General features: G+C 38.1%; 1 protein-coding gene across 49 annotated transcripts in view; it reads left to right on the forward strand.

Annotated features, from left to right (window-relative positions):
- adgrl2a (adhesion G protein-coupled receptor L2a) overlaps positions 1-16185 on the forward strand; it is a 134422-nt gene extending 118237 nt beyond the window's left edge. For 5 of the 49 annotated variants that reach the window (XM_028028035.1, XM_028028043.1, XM_028028045.1 and 2 more), the window contains 8 exons: positions 2120-2164; positions 2471-2497; positions 3259-3427; positions 3629-3778; positions 7639-7735; positions 9291-9419; positions 10887-10904; positions 13572-16185. In XM_028028035.1, the coding sequence (XP_027883836.1) occupies positions 2120-2164; positions 2471-2497; positions 3259-3427; positions 3629-3778; positions 7639-7735; positions 9291-9419; positions 10887-10904; positions 13572-14419 (1483 nt within the window). In that variant the 3' untranslated portion in view covers positions 14420-16185. Of the gene's footprint in view, positions 1-2119; positions 2165-2470; positions 2498-3258; positions 3428-3628; positions 3779-7638; positions 7736-9290; positions 9420-10886; positions 10939-12911; positions 12965-13571 lie in introns of those variants that run through there. The other 44 variants (XM_028028053.1, XM_028028050.1, XM_028028081.1 and 41 more) reach the window with 35 other exon arrangements.
- The last annotated feature ends 579 nt before the right edge of the window (positions 16186-16764 follow it).

Genomic DNA, 16764 nt, shown 5'->3' on the forward strand with positions numbered 1-16764 from the left:
ACTTCTCTCATCGGCTGGGTTCTGACCCCAAAGACAAAGATGAAGACAAAGACAAGGAAGAAGAACTGGTGCCTTTTTTCCTGCCAGCACCAAGTCCTGTGTGACCTCAGCATCCATGCGGAGAAGAAGCTCATCGGACCTGCGGAGATCCTGGCCTTCATCGATCGGCGTCTTCCTCCTGTTGCAACACCTTCTTCATCATCAAGCCAGGTCTGGGGTTCGAAACACCAAACTCCGTCCGTCTCGCTCTAAGGTTCCTTTTTTAGTTCTCAGTATCAGCAGTAGGGAAAGATAGACTAGATGATTGATTTTACTTATTTGATTATTTCTGCTACTGAATTAAGCTGTACTGACCCTTGCAAAAATGCCTTACTAATAAAATATTTAGCATAAAGAAAATCTAAAGATGTTGTGGACATTCAGTTAATGAGTCACCTTAAAGTTCTTTGATGGTTGTAAAATAGCTGTGATGTTTGATTCTGGAGAGGAAGAGGTGGAAAATGTTTTTAGGTTGCTGGTAGCCCATATTTAAAACCTCATCCTTGGGACTCGCCCGAGTCACTAAAACCTACCTGGTTCAATAACAAATGCAAGTTGCAAAATAGAGAACGAGCGACCGTTAACAGGTGTGCTCTGTGAAACTAGTTGGCTGTAGGCTGCTCAGTCTGGCTAATTCACAGGGGGAAGAAGGGTGGGACACCTGGATGTAGGCCGTCAGATAACCAGGCGAATCGTTTCTCGAAACCAGCTTAAACAGAGTTTACTTCAGTTCTGGACAGGGTAAATCCCAGCAGATTTAGGAAACTCAACGTACCCGTTAGACGGAGAGCTGGTAGCACATCTCCCCTCTCAGAAGAGGAAGTACGAGAGTGAGAGAGTAGAGACAGAAAGGAGGGGGGGGGTGTTGCGCAACAACAATCTGCATCAGAATATGTACATCTTGATGCCGCAGGAGTCTGGCTATGGATACAACATCAAGCTTACAGAACATGCCTTTATATCCACAGCTCATCATAACTTTCATTTACTTCACCATTCTCTGGTGCCAGTTGGATAAGAATTTGCAAGTCTCACTTTACTTTGCCAATAAATATTGTGTCAAAAAAATTGTTAAATAGCATCTACTTAAATGTTTCTGGTTGTTACGTCTTTTATGTGTCAGACACTTGGTCTGAGTGCAAAAATGTAAAATTTTTTGTCCTTGTTTTTCTCTGAGGAACAAAATGTGTGGTATACAATCATTAGTCATGTGCAAATAATTGCTCAATGGAAACAAAGGGTGATAAAACATAGTAAAAGTTTGTTTTTGTATTGGCCAGTTGCAAGCTAGGCATTAGCTGCAATCTCTGGGGCCAACTAATCTGAGTTTATACTAAACGGAGACACCAAGAGTGCAATCCACTGCCGGTAAGATATTAGCTGCTTATGAACTTTTTGTAGATCCTTAGCTAAAAAAAAGGTCCTGAGCTCAATGTACCAGCATCTCCTGGAAGGGAAGGATACAGAAAAGCTCTTTTTGTTAATGCCTTTGTCAATAAAAAAATATTGAATCATTTGTGCTGCAGAATTGTGGATGGCTTTTATTTGAGGCTATAAGGTCTTGTCGGTTGCTGTAAAAACACAGTTTACACAATCATATTATTACAGTAAGTGTTCCAAGTTGCAACCACTGTTTGTAAGGGTTCTCCATCTATCTATAGTCAGCGGTTGTTTTTTTTCCTTTCTTATCTTTTTTTAGTGTAGCAGCACAGTGGTAAAACTGCAATCAGGGAAAACAGTCATTAAAGGCCGATTTAGACATCTCAGTTTATTTGTGATAGACTACTCCCTTATCAAGCAAACCACATCAGACCATGTTTTCTGAAGCCTGCTTGCTTAAAAATGGGCGCAGATTTTCTCGCTGAATGTTGAAATTATTTCATTTAAACTTGCTTATGTTGTTTCTACTAATTGCTGTTTTCCTTGTGGTCATTTTCTTTGTTTTCTTTGTGTCGGAGTTTTCTCTACGAGTCACAGTGTCTATTGCATGTTGCATGCAAACACAAAGTTAACGTAGGCCCTGTGCTTTCTTTTCTCCTCTCATCTTCTACCTCTGTCTCCGCTCTGCAACCCACACCAGTAATTATCGCGTTTGTGACGGCTACTATAATACAGATTTGCCTGGGTAAGCTTTTACCGCGCACCTCAAATAATGTTATCCACACACCACCACCCACCCATCAGTAGCATGGATGCAAATTCAGACAGCAGACGATGTGTTCTGACCAATTGCTTTGCTAAAAGATGGAATATTTGGTAATTTAATCAAAACATGCAAATCTTGGCTCTTGTTAGACCCTAATTTGATTGCCTCCCCTGATTTCCCTTGGATCAAAAAGTTGAAAATATCACACTCAAGTGCCAACTAACCCGCGCTGTTCTGTGCTCTGATCTAATTGTGTTTCTCTCTTCCCGCTATCATGCTCTCTAGCTATGAAGATAATAAACACTTTATCAAGTAAGAACATGTTGCCCAGAACTCTCCTCTTCAGCTTACAGTTAATTCTCTCCACTCTTCCTTATTCCCTCTTTCCTTTTCTGTCTCTCTATCTTTCCTTCTTTTACTTTGTTTTGCCAGCTCATCTTCTCCCAAACTGCAGCTTTAAAGCCTCTCATCCATCCGTCCTTGTGACTGGTCACTTTCACTGTTTTCATCAATCTGGTGTTGTGGTTGTTGTTGTTGTGTGTTTGACCACTGAACTATGACAACTTCTGCTGTCTGAAGGCTTCACTGGACCTTTACACACAAACAAGAAAAAAATCCCTCGACTCCTCCACATCTGCCTCTTTCCTCCAGTTCTAAAAAATACACAAGCCAGATTAATATTTAGTGTGTCTCAGTAGCCTTTTGCTTCTTTTAAAGTTATTTTCAAATGTTCTTTGCTTGTTATGCTCTAAAGCATTAACGTAATATATTTACAGAAAAACAGATCAAGGTTCTCCTCCCATCTTCTCTGTCTGACGGGAGAAACTGCTGATGAGCTTAGGCTGAAATTTTGCGAAGAAGAAAAAAGTGGAAATAAAATTGTCAGGCATGAGATTGGATTGCATATGTGTTTTTGCCATCCTGTGTTTTCCCTGTCTCTTGGTTTACAGCCATCTTTCAAGAGTTTCCTCCAAGATCAAAATGAGAAAATAAAAATTGCCAGTCGTTACTCATTTGCTGAACATTCCTCGTGTTAATTCTCTTGTTCTTGTTTTGCTTTTTTTTTTTTTTAGGTCTTGGGTCATGGGAGCTTTTGCCCTGCTGTGCCTGCTGGGTCTCACGTGGTCCTTTGGCCTCTTCTTCATCAGTGAGGCCTCCATTGTCATGGCATACCTGTTCACAATATTCAACACCTTCCAAGGAATGTTTATCTTCATTTTCCACTGCCTTCTTCAGAAAAAAGTGAGCCCGTTTGTTGTACTATATTCTAATTTCAGAGATTTGTCCTTCAAGTTGAAAGGCATCTGAATTTTAGCATTCCAGCATTTCTGAAATAGCACCTCATGCTGATATAAAGACCAAACACTGTTCGCCTTGATATCGCAGGCTAAGTCATATTTAAAGTCAACAGTCTGTGTAAACACCTGCTTCTTGCTTATGCAGGTCCGCAAAGAGTACAGCAAGTGCTTCCGCCACACATACTGCTGCAGAGGGCTGCCAACCGAGAGCTCGCACGGTTCCACAAAGACATCCACGACACGGACGAGTGCGCGCTACTCTTCTGGTACACAGGTAGACCAGCAGCTTTACACAGTAAGACTCCAAACGTGCCATACAGTGATTTCTATGCTGAGCTGCTGATGATGCATGATTTTAACACTAATATGAGAATTTGCTTAGGAAAGTTGTTGACAATTTTTTTCTCAAAATTGTTCGGTTTTTGTACATTCTATAATCCAGATCGATGTAAACAAAATGGATTCAGTTTATTTCAGAACCTAAAGCTTCATTTTGATCAAATTTATTATGTTTTTAGATGCTATTTATTTTACATAGTAAAAAAAAAGTCAATTGACTACCCTAATTCTGTTTACATTCTGTACTTAGAGGGATTAATAATATAATGGTATTATATTGTGAAGAATTGGACTGTGTTAACTGTCAGGCAATAAGCAGATGATAAGCAGATCATATTATCTCTGAGTGGTGCTGTCGTTGATTACCTGCTACATGAAATATTTCTCTTTAAATAAGCAAAACAGTTGAGATCAAGTGCTACAAGTCTTCATTAAGTGTTCATCAGCGAAAACAAAAGAGAGATTAGATTTGGACACTGAATTGAATCTCATAATAAAAAAATGACTAAATATTGAGACACAACATATTTGCTTGGCAATAATCTAATGGACTGTTTTTATTAAACACATTAGCATTGCTTTTTGTAAATTAAAATGGACATCATGCTTTTAAATCCTTCCACTTCACATTGGAATTATTCAATTGTGGAATATAAAATGGAGAAAGAAAGTCAAAGTTTTTATATAATAATACTATTCAAAAAACCAAGTACGATCATGTCCTCAAACATACAGTGTTAAGATAAACACAAGGTACGATGCTTCTTCTAAAAAACAATAGCCTGGACATCATGTCACCACAAAACAGATTCTTGTCTAAAATAAAGTTTGTTGTCATAATAGCATTATTTTCAGCTTGGCGCTTTGCTATTTCCGTCATTCCAGAGATAAGAGGAACTGACCCCTCAACCAAACAGTTCTTTAGCAAATCATTCTTGGTAATTATAGAAGTTGCTGAACCACTTCACACAAAGAGGAGTTTCTCCTCTGATGTGGGTACATTTCCAAGAAAATATATAAATTTTTTGTTTTAGCTTATCCACTTGTATCTTCGGCATACTTGAACTCAGACTACAAAATCACTGTGAGGAATAAAAATGGTGGATTTGTAATTTGATCTTGCTTATCAGTTCCACATCAAATACTATGACTAATAGTTTGAAAAAAGTAATTAGAAATAGAGAAAGTTGAACGGATTGAAAATATGACTGAAACACAGTATAAAAATAAAACTCAAACTAAGAAATTATTGCTTACTAAAATCAACTTTTCTTCTTAAATGTAATTAAGGGTTAAAATATTTGGGGAAAGTTAGTTTGGGTTAAGTTACAGAACAATTAAGATGTTTAAAGTTCAGAGATCAAACACCATCTGTTAAACAAACCTCCTTGTTGGCCAGATCCAGGATACGAACTTTAAGACAAAGCAGACCAGTCAGACAGGTAAGCAGAAAGATAGTGGTCATGATAAATGAGGTTCAGTTTCTTCCTGGAGATGATAGAGCTTTACAAAGGTGCAAGCATTAGTGGTGCTCTCCAACAATCAAGCCTTTATGGTCGAGTGGCCACATAGAAGCCATTACTCACTAAAAGACACCCTCCTGGTATTGTACTAAAAGGCCCTTGAACAACTGTAAGACTGAAACAAACCTCTATAAACTGATAGTACAAAATTGTGAGACAGAACCAGCCCTACCTTATTGATAGCAACACTATAGATAAACATGTTGATTCCTGTTCTGTGGGGATGCCTTCAAGTGATTGAGTTCAGACAGAGATGAATGACCAAAAATACAGAAAAAAATCTTTCATAAAATTGTGTTTCTCTACTTCCAGATTTATTTAATAATTTAATAAACAGATTATTTCAGGGTAAATGTGAACTGTTTACCACAAAAATACTTTAGGGCTCTATTTGTCTGCAAAGCTACCGAGTACTTGGTGAAAATTATTATTTCTGTTTTTATTTTCCTTTTGATGAAAAGGAATAAACTGAATCTATTTTGTGCTGAAATACCTCTAGAGGTGAAACGTTTCTATCTGTCTCGGCCTTTCTTAGAAGAAAGCATATTTGAGCTTCAGAGTTGCATCAGTAAATGTTACATTATTCCACATTTACCAATCAGGGTCTGCTTTGCTGCATGGGAACCTTTCTTTTGTTATGTCCCTTTAGCACTTGCTTTTATCTTTATTTTTCACGGATGTCATGCGCATGGGAAACAGTGTTGCACTCTTTAAAAAAACATTGTAGGTACACTTTTACTGCAGGACGACCTGATGCTGCAAAAACGTGCGGGTTTGCACAGTGCCTTTCTTGTAATAGGCCAATAGCCTTTAGTAGATAACATCCCCAGAGGCGATGTGTTTGCAGAAAGACAATGATGTCACTTCAAAACTCCAACCAAGAAGAACTGGAGTTAAAGTTGTTCAAAAGGTGACTTAGATGAAAAAAAAAAAATGATATAAGTTGAGGTGCACTAAGACCAGTGACAGGTTCTTTTACTGAGCTAAGAAGACATAAAGTTACATATTTTTCAGTATCAGTGAGGTATTTCAAATTAAGTCAGGGAAAACTGTGATTAATTAATCTATATTAATTGTTCTTTTATGACATGTTGCTTGTATTTAGAGTTGCAGAAAATAATCAATTTTTGAGAGAATCTCAGTCCCTAGTCCTGAGAATTCTGAATCGATTCAAAGTGCTCAAAAATTGATTTTAGTCTGCTTAATTTAAAAAAAAATGTATGTGCAAACTTATTTTTGTTTAAATATAATCTGATGGGATTTGATGCAATGTGGAACCTCTCTACTTGTTTTCAAGGCTCTCACTGGTTTAACAACATACTTTTACATCATAACACTCCAGCTATAGCTTCAAGATTCATTTTCCACTATGCACTACTGTTGAACATTCCCAGATTCAGGCTCAAAATGAGGTGTAACAGCCTTTTTGATGGTGAACCTCTACATGTGGAACAGCCTAGCTTCCATCGCTAGAACTGCTCATTCTCAGTCAAAGTAAAACCTGCTGAAAACGTATTTTATTTCCACTAGCTTTTAATTGTGACTGAGAAGATCATATTTACATATATTACCAATAATTTTTTTCTTAAATGTTGTTGGTCATTTTTATTGTATTTTCAATGATTTTGTAGGACTATAATTTCACACTTTGCCCTAGGTAAAGCACTTTCATTTTTACTTTGATATACAGTATTAAGAAGCTGTAACCAGTTAATTTATATATCTTCAGAAATGTCTGTAATTCATTCAGGCCTACAACAAAGTGTGAGAGAAAAAGGCTTAATTGTTTGTTCCTTTTCAGCTTTTAACCCGTATCTGTTTTGGACAATGTCAGAAATGTTTTGTTGCTTTTTGTAATTCCTTAGACTTAAGGATCTTCTTTTCAGTGCTACCACACAAAGCTTCAAATAAAAGACTCTAAAGGCAGTTCAAAATATAAACACTTTAATCATCTTGTCGTCTTGTTGAATCAATAGTTGTTTTTGAAAACATCCCAGTTCCTCATATAAATGGAGGAAAATACTGTTGCTATGTGATCTTATAATTTATGACTAGAATCTGGAAAAAGCTATAATCAGTATCAGCAGGTCAAAGCTTTACAATTTAGTGACAAAATTCTGATCAGTCCATGAGAAAGATAACAAAAATGACACCAGTGCTGCCCTCACCTTACTGTGAAGGCAGGTGAGTGTTGCAAACTTTAATATATATTTTAAAAGATGGAGGAAAGTTGTTCTGAAACCTGCATGGGCCGGAGTAAAGTCCTAATGACTGTCCCTTGTTGACCTGACAGAGTCGTATCAGGAGAATGTGGAATGACACCGTAAGAAAGCAATCTGAGTCCTCCTTTATCTCAGGTGACATCAACAGCACCTCCACCCTTAACCAAGGTCAGTTCACACCTCATCACTTTCCACACCTATGCACAAATTCCATCTGCCAGCTAATATTATCACCTTGAAGTACCAGCAATCACAACACAACACAAGGTGCAGGCAGTAAGTGCCGTTGTCTTGAAATGACAGTGCAGCATGGTTCATAAAAACGCAAGGCCTTAAAAATAAAGTTTTCTTTTTCTGTCAGCTCAGAGCTGGGAAAAAACAAAATCTTCCTCAAATTCTGCAGCATCTCTTGTACCTCGGTCTCATCGGTCTCAAATTGAGACTTGTGTGTTTTCTTGATTTAAGTGTGGGCTGTTAAAGATCATGCCCAGGGGACACATAGGCAAAACTAAAATGGTTGTAAAAAGTTTTATTTTCAGAATATCTAAACATGAAGCAAAAGGCTATTTGTTGCCCAGCACAGAAGGTGACCTCTGTTACTTTATAAAGAGATTTATGGGTCGGGGGAGGAAAAACTGTCATTTATTATTTAGCTTGAGCACAAATATGATGATGAGAAGATGATGTTCAACTCTGGCTGACCCAGAGTGCTTAGTGTGATGTTAGGCTTTCTGCTGCCTCTCAAATGGCTTTCTAAGCATGCAAGGGAAAAGAAGGTTTACACTAAGGTAGCTTAACTTTCCCTCCCCTGACTTCTGTCATTGCTGCTCTTTGCCTTCCCCTTTTTCCTTTTTGATGTCACTTCCCAAAAGACAGAATCTCGCATTGAACACTCTCTAGGACATTTTGACTTGGTGATACATCAGTAACAATCTGGAGGTACAGCTCTCTTTTTCTGCCCCTCCGCGCTACCATTTCCTGGAGATGTTAATGCAAAGGTTGGATATTGATCACTCCGGGGCGTAGTAGCAACCCTAGAGAATTAGTGCACTGAAGGAGGGCTTTATCTCCTAGAAGCACTTCCATGTCATTAAAAACATCCCTGGAGACATCTCAACATGACAGATGGCATTTAACATAGGTGATAAATGGCAGTGGAAATACCTCAGATCCTTAAAACACACTGCAAGCTCAGGAGAGAGATTAGGCTTTGGAAGATAATGGCTAAATTTTTAGCCCTAATTGTTTTTTTCTTATAAATAAAAACCTGGCACAGTCGTCCTGTCTGTCATAAAGTAGAAATTATATTTGGAGGGACGTGAAACAGCAAAACCTTTGCATAATTACAGAAAATCTAAGGTGCTGAAAAATGAAGCTTGCACAACATAATAACTAAAAGTGAGTTATGAAACGCACTTGTGACAGAATGTAATAATGAGCATAGTTGGTTGAAAATTAGTTTGTAAATAAATGGGTTAGGAAGGATTTGTAACACACTTAACAAATGAATGGGGGGAGGGGGGCAGGCACCAGCAGAAGATGTGTGCAGGAATTTTTCCTTTCCTTGTTGCCTTGAGTGGAAACTTTTAATTAAAATCCCTACTTTCAGATTTAGGCTCACCCTTAAAGACAAAGTCAGATTCTTTGCCTTTTTTTCTGTTCTCCATGACACTTTCAGACAACTGCCAAACTTACCTGCTCCTCCTCTGTCTTGCCACTCCAGGAATGACTGGGAATTACCTACTAACAAACCCTCTCCTGCGACCACAAGGCACTAACAACCCTTATAACACCTTACTGGCTGAGACAGTCGTGTGTAACACCCCCACAGCTCCAGTGTTTAACTCACCAGGTGTGCTTATTTAATTCTTTCACCTGCATTCTGCCTTTTTTTATATATATATTTTGTTCTTTTTCTCTCCCCCTTCCTCACTGATGTCTTCAGTCAAGTGTTCAGAAGGCGAAATGAAACACAGGATGTTCAGCAGTATCGTCTTTCCGTTTAAATCACTGTCTCCGTAAGACTTGATAATGTGCTCATCAAATGTGTGTGTGTGCAAAAAAACAAAAAAAACCCCAAATAGAAGTAATACACTCACATTGTGTCATGCATGACATAGATCTTTGTGGTTCACCTATATCCAGCCGGGGTGTTCTCATATTTCTCTTAACGGGACATAATGATTAAGATGGGAAAGAGATACTGCGCATTCTGCCTCGAGATAATGTAAACAGTGGTGTAGACCTGAAGCTGTAGTATAAACTGCACGGTCATTAAGATTTATTTCCATGAACATATGAGGCAGTTTGTTTCATGCTGTGCTACTTCTTAAACATGGTAAACTCCAAGAATTTACAGTGCTCTCCATATTTATTGTCAGCCCTGGTAAAGATGTGTAAAAACCCTTAAAATTAATTATTTATGGCAGCACCACAATTTCATATGAATGAAAAAATACTTGATATGTGACAAAACGAACTTGGGTTCTCGTCCAGGCTTTCTTGTGACAAATCTAGTTGTTTTTTTTTTTTTTGTATTAACTATTCCCTGACATTTGACAGATTGGGGGTTTATTTTTCCAGTTCATAGGTAAAAAAACAAAACAAACAAGGTCTTTCAACGGTTTTTCGGTACCCATTCCTTGACTAATTTAAGATAACACACATCTGCTTACCTACATGGTGTGCTCTCTTGTCTTTCCCATTTTGAAGAACTAAGAGATGATGGTTTTTACATCACTTCATACAATTTTAATTAAGATCAAAATATTTCTTGATTGGTGTGTTATTTTATCTTTCCTATTTTGAAAAATTAAATATCTCCGGGACTCATATTGATTGCTAATTAAGAACTCCTCTCAGCACTCGGTATGATGATGATCAGTCTGATGTATGCATTTTAAAAAATGCTTCACTTTTATTTCATAATAGTTGGTAGGGGTGCCAGTAGATTTAACATGGCAAATTTTGCGTAAAGCGATATATATTTTTAATGAGATTTTTCTCCTTTTTAAAGTTTGAGATCATACAACCCAGATTTAAAGACGGCTGCATTTAAATGCACCATCATATCTTTACCATGGCTGCCAATAAATTATGTCTTTTTTGTATGCATTGTGTTATCAGTGTCTAAATACAATATTAGGAACTAGAGTATGCCTGTGCAAATAGTAATGATCACTATATTTCTGTTGTATATGGCATCAGAACATATATAACAGTGATAAGGCTGTGATGTTTTTGTATGTGCTGTTCCTTTTTGAAACTGAAGTGGCATCTTTTGTTATGTTTTGTGCTTTTCCCCTGTGCTTCCCTTTAGTGACCTTCAGAGAGACAAGTATGGGAGTAAAACTTAACTTTGCCTATCAAATGTAAATTTTTTTCAGCATGCTTATTTAAAACAACCCCAAACCCTCGGCACAATCACTGGTTTACTTTAGGCCATTAACACACACTCAAGTGGAGAGCAAGTGGTTCACAAAAACAATCTAAATCAAAATAGCTCAATTTGATCATTTTAAGGAATCTTTCAACTCCTGATAGATTTGTCCTGAATTTGCCCACTACTCTGCTTTTCTTTGTTTGGTTTGTTTTTTATTGACCAAAAATATGTTTATTGTTGTTTTTATTTTTTAAAGAAGAAACCCGTTTATAAAGATATTTCCTTTTCCCCCCTCACCCCCTACTGTCTGTCTTAGTTGTCCTGGTGTGGCACTCAGCAGTCTCAGTGTCCAGTATTATTCCTGTCACAGTCTTTCAGACAACACCTGTCTGGACACTAAATTGCCTCCTAGCAGGCATTAACACATAGATGTCACAGCAGCAGCTGTTCCATTTCCTTTTTTTTTCATTCAGGACTTATTCATCTTTTTCCTAACTTTGAAAAGATTCTCCAAAGACTGCTCATCTAAAACTGCTCCACACACACTGTCTTCTTCCTTACTCTTTTTCTTTATAGTAACCATTTCAAAACATAAGTTCCCTTGGTTCTCTAAATCTTATTATTCTACAAGAAGGAAACCAGCCATTGCAGAGAACATTTTTTCTCCTTATCTCCTCTCTCAATCATGACATAAATAATATTTACATTTCGTAGGGTTGCTTTCCATGACCTCTATGCTTTGAGACATTCCTAACAACCACATCTGACCTCTGCAGTGGCTGTGTTGTCCTGAGCTGTTCTCCCAATGACCTGGGTCTCAATGGGAACTGTTACAATGACGGATGCCAAGTGCCGGGCTGTGGGCAATCTCTGACCTTTTTACCAGCTCTGGGTACACAACCTGCCAACTAACAGGCAGCAAGTGTACCACAATAAAGTCACAGAATATGGGACTTTTCTTCAAAGCATTATGCCTTGCAATAGTGTTCTTAGCCCTTTTCAACATCAGTGTTTTAACATGAATTCAGTAGGAAAAAGCTGAAGTTGTTCATAATTGTGAAGTGGAAGGGAAATGATGCAAAATTAGAAAAGTGTTGCTTGTATATTTGTTTAAGTCATTGCTTTAGTGTTACAACTATTGAGCCAGTAGTAACTGTAAGTCCTTCAGCAGTATGTCTGTACCAGTTTAAAAGACTGAGATTTGTGGCCATTATTCATTCTGAGTTATGTAAAGTGAAATCACATATAATGGAGAAAATCCATGAACATGTTTTGTCGTGGATTTACAGTTGCATGATGGTGTGAAGTTTAACAGGGCCATCATGTGTTGCTCTAAACCATTCCATTGTAGCACTGATTGTATATTTAGGGTTATTGTCCTCCTGGAAGGTGAAGCTTTAATCCAGTCAAAAGTCGTATGCAGTTTCTAAAATCATAACTTTCTTCATGATTTCTCTGTAGTTAGCTCGATTTGTTTTTCCATCAAATCCCAGCAGAAGAAAAGCATCATGTGCCACCACCATGCTTTACACATAGTGGCCTCAAAAACGTTTTTTTGTGAGCTACAATATCCTGGGAGTTTTGCCATGCTTTTTCAATTTGTACCAATTTAAAATGGGTTAATGCCCCATTGTCAGACTTTCATTATTCTTTTCTGTCTACTTCACAACTATGCACTTTATTATGTTGGTCTATTACATTTAATCTGGATAAAATATACATTAATTAGTGGCAGTAATGTTATAAAAACAAAAATAAAAGGATGTGAATGCTTTTTCAAGGCACCATATTTGTTGCCATCTGATCCACAAACATAAAAGCAGTTTAAAGCCTGTTTTATTTGCTGAACCCTTGCTCTTGCTCTGTTGCAGTTAAGACTTTTATCTTACATTTTGTTGTTCTTTTGAGCAATTCTCCATGTTACAATAAATCATTTTTTTTTTACTTTTTTTTGTACATCAGCTGCTCTTAGACCAGATAGCCTGAGCAGACAGACATGATGTGAGTTGTCTAAAGTGAGTCTTTTCACCTGCTGTGTGTGGTGATGGTGGAGTGCTGCTTGTGGGCTCCCCTTGTAGTGAGAATACAGATGGCTGTCCCATGTTTATACATAACTACTTTCCCTTTTCTGTCTTTGTCATATTTCCCCTACATTTCCTTCTTCTTATTTACTTTACCACATAAATTCTATTAGTTGCTAGAGATCCCGTATGTGTCAGCCTGCCAATTTGTCGCTTCATACTTATACATCAACCTGTTGCCGGTGTCTTGTGTTAGTGTTTGGATCTGTTTCTTAATGTTGTTTGGGATCTTTTTTCATTGCTTTGTCACATATGTGACAGACTTTAATGCACAATGCCCTGCTTTTTTACAGTGATTTTTCAGAGGGAAAGTTGAAATGTATACATGAGAAAATACAAACATTTCTCATTGCAAATAAACTGCATGTTTATGTATTGTATGTTAAGGATTGTACCCAACTAACAGATTTAAAGCATGGCTTAAATTAACTTTGTTTTTACAAAAAACTGCATCCTAAACAGCATTAAATTTTTATTTCTCCTTTTATGATTGTTAGTGATGACTAATGTAGTTCCCCTTGATATTTCCTTTTGTTTCCAGGGCACTCACTGAACAGTGCGGTGAGGGATACAAGTGCAATGGATACTCTACCGCTAAATGGTAACTTTAACAATAGCTACTCACTCCGTAATGGGGACTTTGGCGACAGTGTGCAGGTAGTGGACTGCGGACTCAGCCTGGATGATGCTGCCTTTGAGAAAATGATCATCTCTGAGCTTGTGCACAACAACCTGCGTGCCTGTAACAAAAGCCACCAACAGCAGCAGCCCTCCAGTTTACGTCACCCGCCCCACCGCCAGCAGCCTCCGCCGCCGCAGTACCACCATCACCATCACACGGAGCGGGCTCCCCCCAAGGTGACGGTGGTAGGTGGCAGCAGCAGCGAGGACGACGCCATTGTGGCTGACACTTCATCTTTGGTCCACATGGGCAACGCGGTGGGCCTGGAGCTGCACCATCAGCAGGAGCTGGAAGCGCCACTCATCCCCCAGCGGACTCACTCGCTTCTGTACGCACCCCAGAAGAAGGTGAGGACCGACGGAGGAGTCGATACCTTTGTCAGCCCACTGACACCCACCAACCCTGACGACAGTGCGCAGTCCCCAAACAGAGACTCTTTGTACACGAGTATGCCCAATATTACAGACTCTCCATGCCCTGAGAGCAGCCCCGATGTCGTGGAGGATGTCTCCCCCACCAAAGGGAGCGAGAATGAGGATGTTTACTACAAAAGCATGCCCAACTTAGGGGCAGGCCACCAGCTCCAAGCCTATTACCAGATAGGCAGAGGGAGCAGTGATGGCTACATTATTCCAGTTACTAAAGAAGACTGCATCCCTGAAGGTGATGTACAAGAAGGACAAATGCAGTTAGTGACAAGCCTTTAAATGTATTTAAATCATCCCCTTAGCCCTGCTGCCCTGACACAAACCCTGACTTCTTTCAGGGCATTACACATTGAAGGCAGGACCATTCTTTTTTTTTTGTTTATTTTATTTTTTTAAGCGAACCCAGCAGTTCCACGACACACACACGCTTGGCATCTGCAGACGTTCCCTCAGCCATCCGTGTTTCCATCTCCTTCCCTGCAGACTCAGAGACCTGTGGCACAGAAACGGCAGCGCAATGTTTTCAAGAGACTGTACATAAAACGAAGAGTCAGATTTCAATTCTAAGAGACAAGCCAACAATGTATTTAAATGTGCTGCTGCTGTTGAGTTATTGAGAAAACTGAAGGTGTGAAAACATAAAATAAGTTGAAAAAAATTACAAAAAGAACAAAAAAGGAAAAAAAAAAATTACAGGTGACATCCAAACAGCAATTTCCCTCTCAAAGGTTGTACATACACTTCCCCAAATCTAAGCTCATTTTTGTTTGTTTTTGTTTTTACACCCCTGGACCAGGACATGGACATGTTTGTAAAAAATAAAATATTTCCTGATCAGACTGTTAGAAAAGGAGTATCAGGTCCTGGCTGCTTCCCATCACCATCAAGTTTGGATTGTATAACCACTAGCAATCAAGCCCCTGGCCTTATATTTTCTCAACTGTTCCTTGAACTGTTGTCAAGGAAAAACTGCTCAAATATATATTTTGTTGTATTGCTAGTGTAAAATAAGAATTCATAGGGTTGGGAGGAAAAAAAAGCATAATTATAAAGAAAACTTTTATTTGCAAAATTTTAACATTTGAGAGACTATTGTGTAAAAGTTGCACATATGTTATACCATCTGTTTATGGTACCAACCCTTTGTTCAAGGTTGTATGTTTGAGCATAAAGGCCTATTAAAAGAAAACAGTCAAACAATGCATTATCTTTTTTTTTTTCAATTTATGACCAATATTTTGTTTAGTTCCTTTATTTTCATTTGAGTTAATATTGTCCCTTAGAATATCTTTATCCGATTTTGCCAAAGTAGCTTTGCTTTAGCAGAAGGGGACTGCAACAACCCAGTCAAGGTGATTTATTCATTGCACATTTTTTTGTTAATATTTTTGATTGAAATGGATCTCTTTAACAGTCACAGCAGAGGGATGGGAAAGCGCTTCTGAGATGAAACCGACTTTTGAAAATAAAGTTTTTATCTTAAATGTAGTTCTTCCGCTCAAGTTTAAGTATTTTATTTATTAAAATCTTTCAAAAAATGAATAAATAAATAAATTGGGAAATTTGTGAATAGTTTCCCGCACTGGTATACATGCTGTACTGTAGCTCATGTTTTTTATGTAAACATAAGGGGCTTATCACTTAAGACTGATGTAAAGTTCAACACTTGTTTAACAAATACAATAAATGTGAGATTTTTTGTCAACAGACAAGTTGCTTTTTTTAATGGCTTGTGTTTTTGTTATATCTCTAGAAAGCAGGTTTGATCATATTGCTATTGACATAAAACACTTTTGACTCAGGTTCTTAGTAAGTCCCGAGCACCTTGAAAGGCAAACTGATACAATTTTGTTTTCTGGAGGATTTTCTTTTCTCTTTTGTTTTTCCTGCTATCTTCAATTGCTGCAGAGTAGAGTGATCTCGCCATATGTGTTAGAGAAGCCAAATCTGTCCATGTGATTCAAACATGAGAAACTCAGGTAGGAAAAATTGCATTGTAAATGTTTCTCTGTGTGGTTGTAACACTAATAAAGGTTCAAAAATGACACTGGTTTAAAGCATTGTTCGCTTAGTATATCATTGTATGAGAGAAGCACAATTAAAGAGTCTGTCACTGCAGAAATACTCAAGTTCGTTTAACTGCTGCGTGGGAGAGTGGAGAGGAGTCCACAGGCCTAACAAGGGGTCAGCTTTCCACATGGCTTGAGTCTTAAAACTATATAAAACATAATATTTCTGCATATGACACATATTTGCTCTAATTAATGTCTGCTCCAGCTGAAGCCCACAGTCAGCTCCTATGTGTTTTATGCCCCAGGTGATGCTAATTTACAAAGAATTTTGATATAACACCAGTTGAGGCGGAGTGACAGCTCACAGCAGGAGGGGCTGGAAATTGCACTGTTTACCATTTGGCACTGAAGGAAATGACTCAGAACTTTGCAGAAATGGACTTGATGTCAGTGCGCATAATGCTGTGTGGGCTGCGTGTTGTTTTGACTTGTTTCAACAATTATGTGACATTTTGTGCAATTATCTGAGGCTTCAAATTGTCATAGAGGGATTGCGTTTTTATTTTATTTTATATTTTTTTTCCCGTGATCTCTTGTACAAACCCCTTGAAT

The sequence above is a fragment of the Xiphophorus couchianus genome, chromosome 9 (genome assembly GCF_001444195.1).
Source record: "Xiphophorus couchianus chromosome 9, X_couchianus-1.0, whole genome shotgun sequence".
Classification (NCBI taxonomy): Eukaryota; Metazoa; Chordata; class Actinopteri; order Cyprinodontiformes; family Poeciliidae; genus Xiphophorus; species Xiphophorus couchianus.